Source organism: Hyperolius riggenbachi, chromosome 3 (genome assembly GCF_040937935.1).
Source record: "Hyperolius riggenbachi isolate aHypRig1 chromosome 3, aHypRig1.pri, whole genome shotgun sequence".
Taxonomy (NCBI): domain Eukaryota; kingdom Metazoa; phylum Chordata; class Amphibia; order Anura; family Hyperoliidae; genus Hyperolius; species Hyperolius riggenbachi.
The window spans coordinates 62,211,093-62,226,553 of NC_090648.1; the positions used below are offsets into that span (position 1 = coordinate 62,211,093).

The 15,461-nt window shown below is 44.7% G+C and overlaps 1 protein-coding gene across 1 annotated transcript in view; it reads right to left on the reverse strand.

Annotated features, from left to right (window-relative positions):
* The window catches only part of LOC137562152 (uncharacterized), a 42,082-nt gene that overhangs the window by 16,660 nt on the left and 9,961 nt on the right, over nucleotides 1-15,461 (reverse strand). Inside the window, exons 2-5 of the mRNA XM_068273484.1 lie at nucleotides 8,351-8,514; nucleotides 6,399-6,531; nucleotides 2,600-2,733; nucleotides 2,244-2,460 (exon numbers count right to left, since the gene is read on the reverse strand). Of these exons, the coding sequence (XP_068129585.1) occupies nucleotides 2,244-2,460; nucleotides 2,600-2,733; nucleotides 6,399-6,531; nucleotides 8,351-8,500 (634 nt within the window). The 5' untranslated portion in view covers nucleotides 8,501-8,514. The remainder of the gene's footprint in view (nucleotides 1-2,243; nucleotides 2,461-2,599; nucleotides 2,734-6,398; nucleotides 6,532-8,350; nucleotides 8,515-15,461) is intronic.

Below are 15,461 nucleotides of genomic sequence, written 5' to 3' on the forward strand. Positions count from 1 at the left end.
GTCTACGTCCACTGGGGGAGAGAACATTGGTACATCAATGGCCCATAGTGTTCCATTGCATCAAGCAGTGCAATGCTGCAGTTCAATCAATTTTCAATAAGTTCCCTGCTGGAATCTATTGGAACTCGATGTGCATATGTGGTAGAAATCTATTCCTTCTGAATAGTTTCCTTTCAGTAATGAATCAATCATTTTGGAACATTAGGTGAAAACCAGTTTGTGTATTCAGAAGTAATGGATTCCCACCACACACACTGCACATCAACAGGGAATCTATATAGTGCAATGCTATGGGCCATCAATCTTTCAATGCTCTTGCCCCGCCATGCAATGGATTCTTTCGATCAATTTTTGTTAAAAAAAAAAAAAAAAAAAAAAAAAAAAAAAAAAAAAAAATCGATCCAAATTCAAGCGATCTGACATTTTAGGGAATGGATTTCCCAGTAGAGGAATTAAATCTGCAAGGAATCAAATGGGAAAATCCTTGAGTGTGTGGGCACCTTAAAGGCACCCCTACATCTGGGGATTTGGGTGTACGATCGACCATTTGATTCAATCATTTTATAGAAAAATCGAGAGGCAAGCGAGTGTTCCAGTGTGCCCAATCAATGAAAATGGCTGTTTATATCAAATCGACCATCTTAGTCGATCGAGCAGGATGGAAGATATTGGTCGATCACACAGGAATCGGCTACTTTTCACAAATAATTTGATCGACAATCGATTTTTGCATTCAGAGCATGGAGACAACACCAATTAGATTAATTAATGAAGGGGCATTGCTTATAGTGCGTGTGGGCCACTAGCCAATCGACTTGATCAACCACCCTGAGGTTGTTTAATAAAATCGATCGCTTTGTCGATTGAATAAGAATCGCTAGATGTATGGGCAACTTTAGAGGCTGTGGATTAGTAGGAAATTTGTATTAAACTACTTTAGCCTTTTGGACGTAGCTGCTACTGTGCTGCTGCGCGATCGCGCGCTTCCATGCCGCTGCCCGTTAGCCAGAGATCAATGAATGAGAACACAGTTCCCATTCATTGATCTAAGTAAAAAAACACACACACACACACACACACACACACTTTAATAAAAAAACAACAACCAACAACAACAAAAAATAGTTACCTGAGGGTCTGAACGTTTTAAAATGCATGAGAACAGGATATATTACTATTTTTTAAGTTATAAGCTTGTAAATAGTGATGGACTCAACACTGAAAAAAAAATGCACCTTTATTTCCAAATAAAATATTGGCGTCATACATAGGGACATAATTTAAATGGTGTAATCGGGACAAATGGGCAAATAAATGAAGTGGATTTTAATTATGGTAGCAGGTATTATTAAAGCAATAATGGCCGAAAACAGAAATTTTTTTCCCTCAGTTTTCTACTTAATATTCCCGTTAAAATGCATTTAAAAAAAAATAATTCTTAGCAAAATGTACCACCCAAAGAAAGCCTAATTAGTGGCAGAAAAAAAAAACGATATAGATCAATTCATTTTTATAAGCAGTGATAAAGTTATTGGCGAATGAATGGTAGGTGAAAATTGCTAGAATGCATAAAAGGTGAAAAAGACTAAAGGCTGAAGTGGTTAAACATAAATATGGCATGATATAAATATGGGGGAGGGGTATTTTGGCAGGGGGTGGAGCCTATTAGCAACTATACAAATTCTTTCCAGCCAGTTATAGCTCCACAGCACAGGTCAGGAAGAGGCCTAGTGTGGTTAAGGCCCCCTTTTATACTTGGACACTTTGCATTGCGCTAGTCTTTCTGCACGCAGGGTAACAGCAGTAAAAGGAAGTGTGTTGGGGGGGGGGGGGGGGAAGGAAATAACTATGCATATGACCCTGTCAGGGTCGGATTAATCTTTTTTGGGGTTGCAAGGGGAGGCAGAGCATCACACCGCATTGCTTTCCTCTTGTATAAAACCGGCCTCAGTGTTCCTGTGTCCGCTATGGGAAAGGTAAAGCCCATATGGAAATCACTATGATGCTATACAGTGAAGGTGTGTACATGGTCTTGGATGAAGCTGAAGATTGGGGAAGACACAGGCATTACCTCTCTGGAAGGAGGTGAAGATTGGGGAAGACAGAAGCATTACCTCTCTGGAAGGAGGTGAAGATTGGGGAAGACAGAAGCATTACCTCTCTGGAAGGAGGTGAAGATTGGGGAAGACAGAAGCATTACCTCTCTGGAAGGAGGTGAAGATTGGGGAAGACAGAAGCATTACCTCTCTGGAAGGAGGTGAAGATTGGGGAAGACAGAAGCATTACCTCTCGGCCCAGGCGAATGGCTGCCTCTGTGAACTTCTCCCTCTCGTCCTGGAAGGCCAGCTTCTGCTCCTCAAAGACTGATCGCTCCTCCTGCAGCCTGAGCTGCTCCTCTAAGAAATAAGCATCCCACAAAGGTGACTGCTGCCCTTCTCCAGGAGGGGGCACCATCTGATCCTGACACACAAATTGTTTATTACTCTTAAATTTCTATTAAAAAAAAATTCACACAACACTATCAAAAATCAATTTTATAGCCCCCCGAACTCTATAGCTGCAGCTGTGATGGGCACAGTGGAGAGGCTCCCCTGTATACCTGCAGTAGCTGCTGCTGCTGACTGATCAGCTCCTGGCTCTGTGCCAGCTCCGCTCGCAGCTCCTGCACCTCCTTCTGCAGTCGCGTCAGTTCCTTCTCATGGTCAGTGACGCTGATCACCCCAGGCTGCGATGCTGCAGGAGAAAAAAAAGCAATGCTATAATTAATACTATAGAACCATGCTCAAAAAAGGTATTTTTCCATATTATTTATGCCATTTAACCACTTCACCAATCAGCATTCCCCCCCCCCCCCCCCCCATTTATGGACCAGAGCAATTTTCACCTTTCAGCGCACCTGCCATTCATTCAAATAACTTGATAGCTACTTATCACAACAAAATGATCTATACATTGTTTTTCGCCACCGATTAGGCTTTCTTTGGGTGGTACTTTTTGCCAAGAGTTCCAACGTTTCCCCGAAAATAAGACAGTCTTATAATAATTTTACTCCAAAAGATGTGCTAGGGCTTATTTTCAGGGGGTGTTTTATTTTGGGGGAAAACACTGGTAGTTTTCCTATACAAAATGTACATACTGCTTGCCATGCTGAAACACAAGCAACATGCACAGAGCTTGTGGTTTGCAGATATTGGCTATCACTTACAAGTAATGGATTCTGCTGATCATGTGGGTAATGATGGGAATGCACCATGAGATTTTTTTTGGCAGATAGATGGTTCGATAGATAATTTCCGACAGGTCCAATCTTATTTTCGATCGTTTTTCTGATCGATTTATCATAGAAGTGAATGGAAATCGATTAGGAAATCGATCAGAGAACAATCTGGAAAACGATCGGACAGTAAATCTGCTGAAAAAATCTCATTGCGTATTCCCAGCATAAGAGTATTTCTTGCAGGCAGAAAACTGTCAGGAAGATTTTTGTACCGACTCCACAGCCCTGGGCTCCCAAGAGCTATGATAGGATAAGCTGTGTATCCTGGGAAAAGGTGAAGAGAGGTGAAGTCAGGGCCGGCCCGCCCATGAGGCGGGGTGAAACTTTTGCCTCAGGCGGCACTTCTGGGGGGCGGCACCCACCCGTCCATGTGTGTGGGGGGCCGCCCGAGCTGGAGGGGATAGCAGGCAGGAAGGGGGTATTGGGCCTAGCGGCGGGGAGGGGGGGGGGGTCGGACCCCCCCCCCTCCCTCGCCTGGGTCCCCCGTCCTCCGCTCCCCTCCAGCTTTAAAAAGTTCCGTGCTGGCTGCAGCTATTTGTAAGAGGCAACGGGCGGGGATTACTCACCTCTTCCTCGTTCCAGGTCAGCGTGCGCTCCACTGACGTCACTTCCTGCTACGCCGCAGGAAGTGACGTCAGTGGAGCGCACGCTGGCCTGGAACGAGGAAGAGGTGAGTAATCCCCGCCCGTTGCCTCTTACACATAGCTGCAGCCAGCAAGGAACTTGTTAAAGCTGGAGGGGAGTGGAGGACGGGGGACCCAGGTGAGGGAGGGGGGGTCCGACCCCCCTCCCCGCCACTAGGCCCAATACCCCCTTCCTGCCCGCTATCCCCTCCAGCTCGGGCGGCCACCCACACCCACGGCTTGGGGGGGCGGGGGGCAGCGGCGATTTCTTTGAAAATTGCCTCAGGCGGCAAAAAGTCTAGGGCCGGGCCTGGGTGAAGTGCTGCTGATGCTTATCAGGACAGATCAGGAGGACTGGCTCCAACAAAAACACAAATTGCCTGACACATACAGGACTGTAGAACTCACATTATACTGCTGCTCTCCTGTATCCAGGCTTTGTATTGAGCGTGACTTGCTGGTGTCATGTGGGCTGCTAGCTAGGGCTTACATTCAGGGGGAATGTCTTCTATTTCAAGCATGCTAGGAATTCCTGCTAGGGCTTATTCTCAGGGGATGTCTTACTTTAGGGGAAACACTGTATTTTAGTTTTTTTTTTAGATGGAAAATTATGGGGAAAAAAAAAAATAATAAACCCTCAATTTTCAACCCCTATAGTTTAAAAATAAACAGTTTCTGTAGATAAAACCCGCCCATTCTGTTTGTCCATTTTTCCCACCTTTCACAACATTGAAATTATGTTCCTAGTACAATGTATGGCAACAATTTTCTTTCTTTCATTTTGTGTGTTCTCATTATACCGGTACTTTATCACAATCCCTAATTTGCAAAATATCCTCATATATACCCTTATGACATACAAATATAAAAAGCCAAGTCCCTAATGTAACAGTTTATGTCTTCTTGTTTTTTTACTACTACACACAAGTCATTTATTTTGGTAGCTATGGGAGTGAGGCAGGGACAGAAAGGGGTTAATTTTTATGTATGTGTATAGGATTGTTTGTGTGTGCAAACACGTGCATTTTTACATATGTCCACTAGATGGCTAAAAGACTAGGAGAGGAGCACTCCTTTGCTGGAAGGAGAGCGTTCGCTATGCTGCACTACACCGGAGCGCGTGCTGTGCGGCTGTGTGCATAGCGTGCAGCGCATTACATTTAAAGCACTGTGGAAATAGCGCAACAGGAGGAGATTACCCGCTCTATTTACTCAACTCCTTAGATTGGTGAATGGGAACATAGTTCCCAAAACCAATTTGACTTCCCGGGTGCCCCCGTTCGCCTGCCATCAGCCCCAGTAATCTGCCTGCAGTCATGTCAGTCAGGTTCCGTTGTGCATGCGAGGCCTGGCACCCGCTGCATTTACGTTGCTGGGAAGTACTGCCCAGGCGCAGAACGTTCTCAGGGCTATGAAGGCGGTGACTGAGACACGCATGCGCAGAAGAGCCCGACTGATTACCGGGGACAATAGCAGGCGAACGAAGGTAACTAGGAGGAAACTGAGGTAACCAGAAGGAAGCCTCAGGTAAGCATGAATTCTTTTACCCCCTTCACGGTCTCAGGTTTGAGCGCTGAAAATCACAGCGCAGGAGATTTGGGCGCACACTGAGTAACTTCGGCGCCGTCAGAAGACAGCAGAAGTTAAATTTTAACACACTATAATTCAGCCTCCAGCAATAGCTGGGAGCCGAATTATATAATTCCCCACTATCCACGTGGACCTGGAGGAGGAATAGTAATTAACGTCGCCAGGAACTTGTGCAGAAGGGAGGATCAGCCATATACCGGCTGTATCCTGTACCCAAGTCTCCCGGCAGCGATTACATAGGTACGCCTCAGGTTAGCTGTAACTCAGTAAGGTGAAGCCTTGAAGCCTCTGGATAGTACAGAGTCTTCCCCGTTCTTACACCCCTCCCTTCCTGCACTGGGACCTTTTCAAGCCATGTGACGATATGGTTGAAGATGATGCTTGTGTGATGGCATTTCCCTTCATGTACAAGCATGGCCACACTGTGCAGGCACCAGCAGGGTTCATGTCTGTATAGTAGCAGAGCGATGGTCACAGAGGAAAGAGAAGCACAAGCAGTCTTCTGCTGCTGCACAGCACTAACCCTATTGTGTTTGTCATGGAGGTGAGCATGGACTCAAGGAAGGTGGTCCTGGAGAGCAGAAGAGGGGTCAGTGAGGATCTGGAAAGTCTCTGGGAGAATCACTTTAAATTAAGTTGGTTTCAGCATCAGAAAATGTCCTATATGTATATATTGATGCAGGTTGGTAGGCAGCCCCGCCCTCCCAGTGAGGTTTGGCCTAGGCCATGACGTCACACAGCCTCTTACTTCCCAGTGCATTCTGGTAGACTAGTGTTTCTGCTCACTTTAGGATTTTACAGTGAGGAAACACTGATTTATTTATGAAGTAATATTCAAAGCAATACAAAATAAGTAATTTTATTCATTAATATTCAGCAGCATTCCTCTTTAGGATCACAGGTCTCACCGCGCGTTTCCAGAGCCTCTATCAGCTGCTTAAGGCTGGTCCACTGTTTCTTGAGGCTGCCAACAAAACCAGTATCTGTGGCTCGGGTGGGCCTGGCTCGTCCAGCCCCTCGCCTGCTCACCCCTGAGGAGTCCTGGGGTACAATGCAAGATACAGCCATCATATACCAGGATAAAAAGTTATATTGCAGCAGTCACAAATAACTACATTAAGAAGAAAAAGGCCTGCACACCTGAACTACTATACTTGTCCAAAATCTGTCAGTTCTGTCAGATTTTAACGGTTTTACTTTTTTTTTTTGCTGTAGTGGTCCTTGTATTGAAGGATACCTGTAACTTAAAGGAGTAATCAGGCAAAGTAAAGGAAAGCAGAGTTACTTACCTGGGGCTTCCTCCAGCGGACTGTCCAACGCTGACAGCTCCGTTCACAGCCCCCGACCCGGGGTCCCCGCACGGTGCAGAGGACGACCACGCTGACAATCAAACCCACGTTCTCTGCGGCGTACTGCGCATGCACAGTACGCCACAGACAATGTGGGCTTGATTGACAGTGGCGCTTCACACAGGCGCAGTAAGGACGACCTCGAGGTCGGCCTCTGCACCGTGCGGGGACTCCGGGCCAGCGGCTGCAAACTTAGCTGTCAGCGTGGGACAGAGAGCTGCGAGGGCTGGAGGAAGCCCCAGGTAAGTAAATCTGCTTTCCTTTACCCGATAACCCCTTGAGGCCCAGTGCACACCAAAACCCGCTAGCAGATTTTGAAACTTTATTTTTCTGTAGCGTGTTAGCTAGCATTTTGCGGTTTTGGGAAGCATTTTTTGTGTAGTAGATTTCATATATGGTTACAGTAAAGTTGTTACTGAACAGCTTCTGTAACAAAAACGCCTGCAAAACCGCTCTGAACTGCCGTTTTTCAGAGCGGTTTGCGTTCTTCCTATGCTTTACATTGGAGGCAGAAACGCCTCCGCAATCCAATAAATGCCTCACCCCGGGAGTATGCGTTTCAGCAAAACGCCTCCCGCTCTGGTGTAAACCACCCCATTGAGAAACATTGACCAAGCGTATCCGCAGGCGCAAGCAGCTGCAAAAACGCCAAAAAACCTGCTCGGTGTGCCCCAGCCCTTAAAGGGAACCTGAAGTGAGAGGGATATGGAGGCTGCCAATACGCATTCCCTTTAAAGCAATACCCGTTCCCTGGCTTTCCTGCCTCCAATACTTTTAGCCATAGACCCTGAACAAGCAGGGGTTTCTGACATTGTCAGATCTGACCAAATTAGCTGCATGCTGGTTTCTGGTGTGATTCAGACACTGCCGCAGCCAAGTAAATCAGCAGGGCTGTCAGGCAACTGGTATTCTTTAAAATGAAATAAGTATGACAGCCTCCATATCCCCTCTTACTTCAGCTGTCCTTTAAGTTTCATACTTCCCTCAGTAGGGGTCTTCCTGTGCTGGGAGCTTCTAAACAATCTCTCCATTGATTTTGCATTCATTTCTCATGCTCGCTCCCACAGCATTGCATGTAGTGCTTTGGCGATTGCCAACATGACAGTGTAAATGCTCCCATAGGGGGCCCATCAGCAACATTTTACTGATCGCCAGCAATCGCAGCACAGGCAACGTGGAATCACCCGCGGATATAGGCCTCTTGCACACTACGTGCGATTCCGATTTTTCTATATGTCCGATTTTGGAGTCTGATTAAAAACCTTCGCAGCATGCAGTACGATGTTAATCTGAATCCAAAATCGGATAATAATAATAATAATAAATAATTAAAATAAGAAAATCGGAATCGCATGAAGTGTGCAAGAGGCCTGAAACCGCTTGAGTGCGGTTCATACATGATGTCAGGGTAAGTGAAGGCAACACAGATGAATCCGCCACACACTGTATATATGGGATGCACAAGACAATCTGAGCAGGCATGGAGAATATAGAGAGATCCACTGCATTACCTCTGTGGCAGCTCTGCCCAGGACCCCTTCATGTCTGGTGAGGATGCTTCGCACTTCCCTTCTCATCTGCTCATGGAATTTCTTCAGCTCCACATTCTCTGATATAACATCACGGATATTTCTATCCGACGCCCCCAATGCCCGAGACATGTCTGGCCACGCCCCTAGAAAGTGAAGAGAGAAACTTTACTTACCTGGAGCATCTTACAGCCCCTGGAAGTCTTCTGGGTCCCTCTCCAGAGCTCCGGTGCTCCCCGGGGTCCTGCTGCCCGCCTGGCCGACCCCTCAGCGGGTCGGCGCTTCTGCACATGCTGCTCCCACACAAACGCATCACTGGCCACGTACTGCACAGATGCGGTACGCACCAGATGACTAGTTCGTGGTAGCGCACACATGTGCAGAAGCGCCGAACCCTCAGAGGGACGCAGGCAGGCAGCGTGACATGGGTGGCTAGCGGGACACCGGGGAGCATCGGAGCTGTGGAGAGGGAAGAAGCCACAAGTAAAGTTTTTAATAGTCACCTCTGTAAATTACGTGACAAGACAATATACACTGTGCAGCACTGCTGAAGAGATCATAAATACTAGACAACTATAACAGGGGTAGGGAACCTGGAAGCGGGAAAAAAGGGCGCAGACCGCTAGTGGACAAAAAGGGCGCTGCCATTCACTCTCATAATAAATAACGTTTAATGGGCGCCGAGCAGGAAAAAAGGGCGCAGGACATAAACAACGTTTACAAACGGCGCCAGGAGATTTTTAATGATTTATAAGTGTGCTTGTGGTGATTTACGTTTATAAAATGCACCCGTGCTGAATAACGTTTATAAAAATACTAAACATATTTATCTTATTTAACTAATTAAAACATTATTTAAACTTTTATCCCTTACTGTTTGTAAAACATTATTATTCACAAAATAAAGCGATCAGTACGTAACGTAAATTGCAAAATATTTTTTGCATCCACAATTAGTAAAACATTATCATCCACATAATAAAGGGGGGGTCTTAGGTTTAGGCACCAACAGGGGGGGTCTAGGGGTTAGGGATAGGTACAGGGAGGGTTCTGTGTAAGAGTAGGCTTAGGAATAGTTTTAGTAAAATTTTAGTAATAATTACTAATGTTTTACAACACTTAAGAACGTAGTTATATTTATATCATCGTTATAAAGAATATTTTCAGATTTTATTATAAGAACAAACCGTAAATGAAGGTTATTCACAATAATATAGAATTATAACAATTAAACATTATTGTTTTTTTAATAAACATAATTATAAGTTTAACTTTACAAACAGGGAAGATTAACGTTTTCACAATTTCCGATTTCATAAACATTATTTAATGATTTATAATTTTGTTAAACATTATTTGTAAACGAAATATAGCACACTATTTTTATAAACCCTATTAATAATTATTAGAGTTTACACCCCGCACCCTTTTTGTCCGGGCGCCCTTTTTGTACGTACGCAGGGAACCTATGGCTCGGGAGCCAGATGAGGCTCTTTTGATAGCTACATCTGGCTCACATACAAAATCAGTAGGGGTTGATTCATTGAGCTACATTGCTCAAGCAGTGCAGCTTACTGTGGCAGCGCAAGTAACACTTTCAAAGTAGACGCGCTACTGCTGTAGCATGCACTACTAACTTACGCGCACTACCCCAAAACGAACAGCTGCTTTAATTGTCCCACCCTGGATCCTGTCAGATCCAGTGACTTTGTAGGACGAGTTCCCCGCACTTTGATTGGCCCAATAGGCTGCCTATTGGGCCAAAGTGCGGGGATTTCATCCTACAAAGTGAACCAACACCCAAGTCAGCTAGCTAATTGTACAAGCTGTTAGTTAGTCTGTATTTCTCCTGTCTGGCTCTCGGGGAAATTGCTGATGTTACAGAAACCCAAGAGAAGCTGAAGAAGTGTCTGACACTGCCTGGTAGATCAACTGTATACACATCACCATGGCAACTGGGACAGCCCTCGGCTGCGCATGCGCACTGTTCCAGTTTGAAACGTTGTATGGCTCTCACGGAAATACATTTTAAAATGTGGCATTTATGGCCCTCAGCCAAAAAGGTTCCTGACCCCTGAACTATAAGTTACCAAAATATCACTAAAGCTTTCTTAAAGGCATCACCTAGTGGTCATATGAGGTTCAGCAACACAAAGAAAGTTATTATTTTGAGTTATATTAGGTTAGGTCTGCACCTTGCAGCTTTGGTAAACTTAAAAGGAATACTGTAGGGGGTCTAGGGATGGGGGGGGGGGGGGGGGAATAAAATTTTTTTTTTTAACTTCAGCAGTACGCTCCTGGTGACGTCAGCGACGACGCGGCGGTTTTGCAACTTTAAAGAAGTCGCAAATTCCGAAATTGAACTGGCGCTGGGGACCGGAGCATCGGCAAGTGCCTCCGCGGGCACATGACGTGTGCAGGGGTCTGTTAGAAGCCCCAGGTAAAGTTCAACTCCCCCCCCCCCCCCCCTCCAAAGTATTCCTGTAAGGTGCCCACTACTGATACAATATTTTTTTGTCCAAACTTACCATGCCTATGTAATGTGAGGGACACCATCTTCGCTTCACTGTACACACAAAATAACCGCAAACGTTCACACATTTGATTGCACTAGTCTACCATAATATGCAGATATGACTCATGATTTATTTATTTTTTGTAAGATCAAAAAAGGTTTCTAAAATTAACATAACCTGTCCAACCCATTAACACTTTGTAACACACAAATAAACACCAGGCACACACACTGCACTACAAAACAAGCAATGCAACAACAGAGGCTGCATCTGTATTTATTATACCGACCTTTAGGCCAGATCCACACTATAAACGCTTTTAGGAGTGTTTGTGTTTAATTGGTGCTTTCTGAACAACTCAGAAAATTCAGTCATTAAAATCGTGGTAAATTTTTTAAAAAATTGCCACAATCGCAGCAATTTTTACAACGATTTTAATGAGTGAATGGAAGCGATTTTTAAAAAGTGGTAATCAAACAAATCCTCCCAAAAGTGCTTATAGGGCCCATTCACATTTAGAAATTCAAAACACCGGCGATTTTTGCTGGCGTTTTTTCTGCGATTTTATGCAGAAAAAAAAAAATCACAACACTGAGGCGATTTTGCCGTGATCGCGTTTAGTGCTTCTATAGCACTGCAACGCGATCTCCGGGAAAGCGTCTGAAAATGGTGCAGGCGACGCGTTTGCGTTTTTGGCAGTTTTGGGGCGATTTGCGCAAATCACCCAAGTAAGAACTGGCCCATAGGGTTTCATTACACTAGCGCTTTTAAAAAGCGCTAGCGTTTGAGCATTTTGCCGAAATCGCGGCAAAACGCTCTAGTGTGAATGGGCCCATAGTGTGGATCTGGCCTTACAGGGGAACTGAATGCGGTACAGAGGAATAGGATTCAAAAATGGTGACAATCTATGTTACTTTTTTAAGCTCCCAAAGAACAAAAACATAATAGAATTAAGGTAAGAAAAGTAAAATTGAAATGAAGTTACCGTAATCAGGAACAACTTACTTTGAGGCCAGAAACCCACTAGGAGCGATTTCTATTCGCTAGTGATTTGGAAAAGCTCTTGCTAATGCAATGCTATGGGGGATTTTTATAAAATCACATCGCTCAAGTGAGATCACACCCATAGCATTACATAAGCAAGAGCTTGTCAGATCACAAAGCGCTCGAAGAAAAAAAAAAAAAAAAAAAAATCGATCCTAGTGAGTTTCTGGCCTGAGTGATTATTTTGCTTGTAAAGGTTCTGAAAGGTTATTTTTTCAATTAGGCAATAAATAAGTCATTTATGAGAAGTTTTGTGAATAAATATGTCTATCTATTCCCCCCCATGGAAAATAATTGTAACGCAGCAATGTTTCACCAGAAAATAACCATAATGCAGCAATGTTTCACCAGAAAATAATCATGTGTGCAGGGCTTCATCGGAAAAGCAGGGCTCCACATACATACATACATACAAAAAACACACACACACACACACACACACACACACACACACACACACACACACACACACACACACACACACACACACACACACACACACACACACACACACACACACACACACACACACACACGACTCCTCTCCCGGCGCGCAGCTCCCCTGATCATCTTCACAACTCCTGCACTGACACTACAGAGCAGGGCTACAGGAATATGGCACCTGAAGCCCTGTACTGGAGACAAATAGTCTCCAATGCAAGGCTTCAGACACCATCTTCCTGTAGCCCTGCAGTAAACCACAGACTCCCGCAGGTTGAGGTGGTTGCGGCCGGTGAATTGGCACGGAGTCTATAAAGACTCTGCGGCCAGTTCACCACCTGTGGGTTACACAATCTGGCAGGGGGTGGCTATGGTTCCCGCCCGCTCCAAGCAACGCCTTGCCGGCCTGGTGCACCATGCTCCCCTGGTGCTGCACTTGGAGAACTGTTCCCTGTGAGGTGTCCTGCGGGGTCCCCTAACCTAGACTAGCACCATGCAGGCGCATGTGATGGCACTGACATTTTTTGTATTGAATAACTCAGGTTACTAACTGAACTTCAGAGGAGCTTACAATCTAATCCGATTAGTGTCATAGTTCAAGTGAGAATTTCTTTTGTATTAAAAGCAATGCAATTTAAATGGAACAGTTTCCATTGAATCCGTTCTTTGTAGTCCATTCTTTGGGAGCGTATAAAAAGTAACATAGATAAGGTGAAAACAAAGGAAAACCGGTGAAATCTTTGTGAATCATGCCCAAAAAGGACTGAGGGCTGGAAGACACTAGAGCAGTTTTCTGAGCGTTTAGGGAGCGATTCAAAAAACGCTAGTGATTTCCCTAAACGCTCAGCTAATGTAAAGGGATGGGCCAAATTCCACTGGAGCGATTGCAATTACCAATTCGCAAAACGCAGGACATGCAGCATTTTTCCGCATTTAGCGTTAGCATTTCTGCAATGTAAAGTATATAAACGCTGACGTAATCGCTCATCAAAACCTACACAGAGCTATTTTGCTAGCGTTTTGAAGTTACTGCACAAAAAAAAAAAAAAAAAAAAAGTAAATTAATTGACAGGACCAATCAGAATTAAAAATGCCAATCGCTACTCAATCGCTGGCAAAAACCTTACTTTTTAAAATCGCTACCAAAAACACTCATGAAATTGCTTACAAAACACTCATACAAAACGCTAGTGATTGCAATTAGCGATTTGTAGTGGGTTTCAGGCCTTATATCTGAACAACATTGTAAAGAAGACCTTAGTGAAAGCTACAGCAAGAGACCACATCACCCAGCTCATCAAACTAGTCATAAACAGTGGTTTTGTTTATTACCAACAACCTATTTCCCATGTAACACTATGCATAAGTTGTGCCTTACCACACTCTGTTGATTGTATGCTCTTTAGACCACAGTGCCACTGATAAATAGCAGACTTCTACAGCACACACATCTTCCACCAACATAAAACCACAAGAGACTGAATTATCATAAACCACACACCCCTCAAAGGTCAGGTGGTATATAACAAATACGCCCAATTGCTAGGGATGATCAAGGAGATCCAAACTTCCAAGTTTATGCAAATTTATGCAGTTTGAAAATGGACCAATCAATTTAAACCCAGATTAAAGCCTCATTTCCACGGACTGTTTATAGGCAGTGAAATGCCTCTCAGGCCTCTTTTCCATGAACTGTTGAGCTTTGTGCTCAGCAAGCAGTTACCAGGCCGAAGTAAGCAGTTATCATGCAGCAACGAGCAGTTACCAGGCAGCAGTGAGCAGTTGAGAGAGTTTGAGAGGCATTTCACTGCCTATCAGCGGTCCGTGGAAAGGAGGCCTCAAACGCTGACAACTGCTCATTGCTGCCTAGTAACTAGGGCTGCTCAAATCCGGAACCGGGAGACATCTTGATAGTTGCTATCCGGATATCTCCCAGTAATGCTGTGCGGGCTGGGCGGGGGGATCAATCTTACTTGTCTGACGTCTTCTTCGTCCGTCCCTCGGTGCCTCCTACGATGCGCTCCACGCGCGTCATGTGATTACAAACACTTCCTCCTTCAAACCGGAAGTGTTTGTAATCACGTGACCGCCGCTTGGACCGCATTGTGGGAGGCGCCGAGGGACGGACTGAAGAAGACGTCAGACAGGTAAGATTGATCCCCCACACACACACAGGTTTACTGGGAGGTATCCGGATAGAACTATCCGGATGTCTCCCGGTTCTGGATTTGAGCAGCTCTGCTAGTAACTGCTCCCTGCTGCCTGGTAACTGCTTGCTGATCACACAGCTCAACAGTCCTTGGAAAGGAGGCCTTAGACCTCTTTTCCACGGACAGTTCAACTGTGTGCTCAGCAAGCATTTTCTAGGCAGCAGTGAGCAGTTATCTGGCAGCAGTGAGCAGTTACCAGACAGCAGTGAGCAGTTATGAGAGTTGGAGAGGCATTTCACTGCCTATCAACAGTCCATGGAAAAGAGGCCTCAAATTGGTCCATTTTTCAAGCTGCATATATTTGCAAAAAAAAAAATGTACATATATTTGCATCAACTCAATGTACAATCAATTTGCATCTCTTTGATCATCCCTACTAATTACCATTGTAGGTCAGGTTGAGGCCTGGAACACACTACAAATCGCTAGTATTTTTTAGTAGCGTTTTGTAAAGATTTCATGAGCGGTTTCCGGCGTTTTTGGTAGCAATTTTGAAAAGTGAAAGCTTCTTGCCAGCGATTGTGATAGCGATTTTAATTCTGATTGGTCCTTTCAATTTATTATAATTTTTTTTTACAGTTTGCAGTCATTTAAAATCGCACACAATTCGCTGTGTGTAGCGATTCATGAGTGATTTGCCAGTGCTTGTATACTTTATATTGGAGCGCAAACGCTTCCAAAATTCTGCATGTCCTGCGATTGCGATTTTGCTAATCGTAATCGCTATAGTGGAATTTGTTACATTTATTTACATTGACAGAAGGTTTAGGGAAACCGCAAGTGATTTAAAGCGCTCCGCAAATGCTCAAAAGAGGGCTCTAGTGGGTTCCAGCCCTTAGGCCTGGAACCCACTGAAATCCGCAAACGCAAAACGCAACCGCT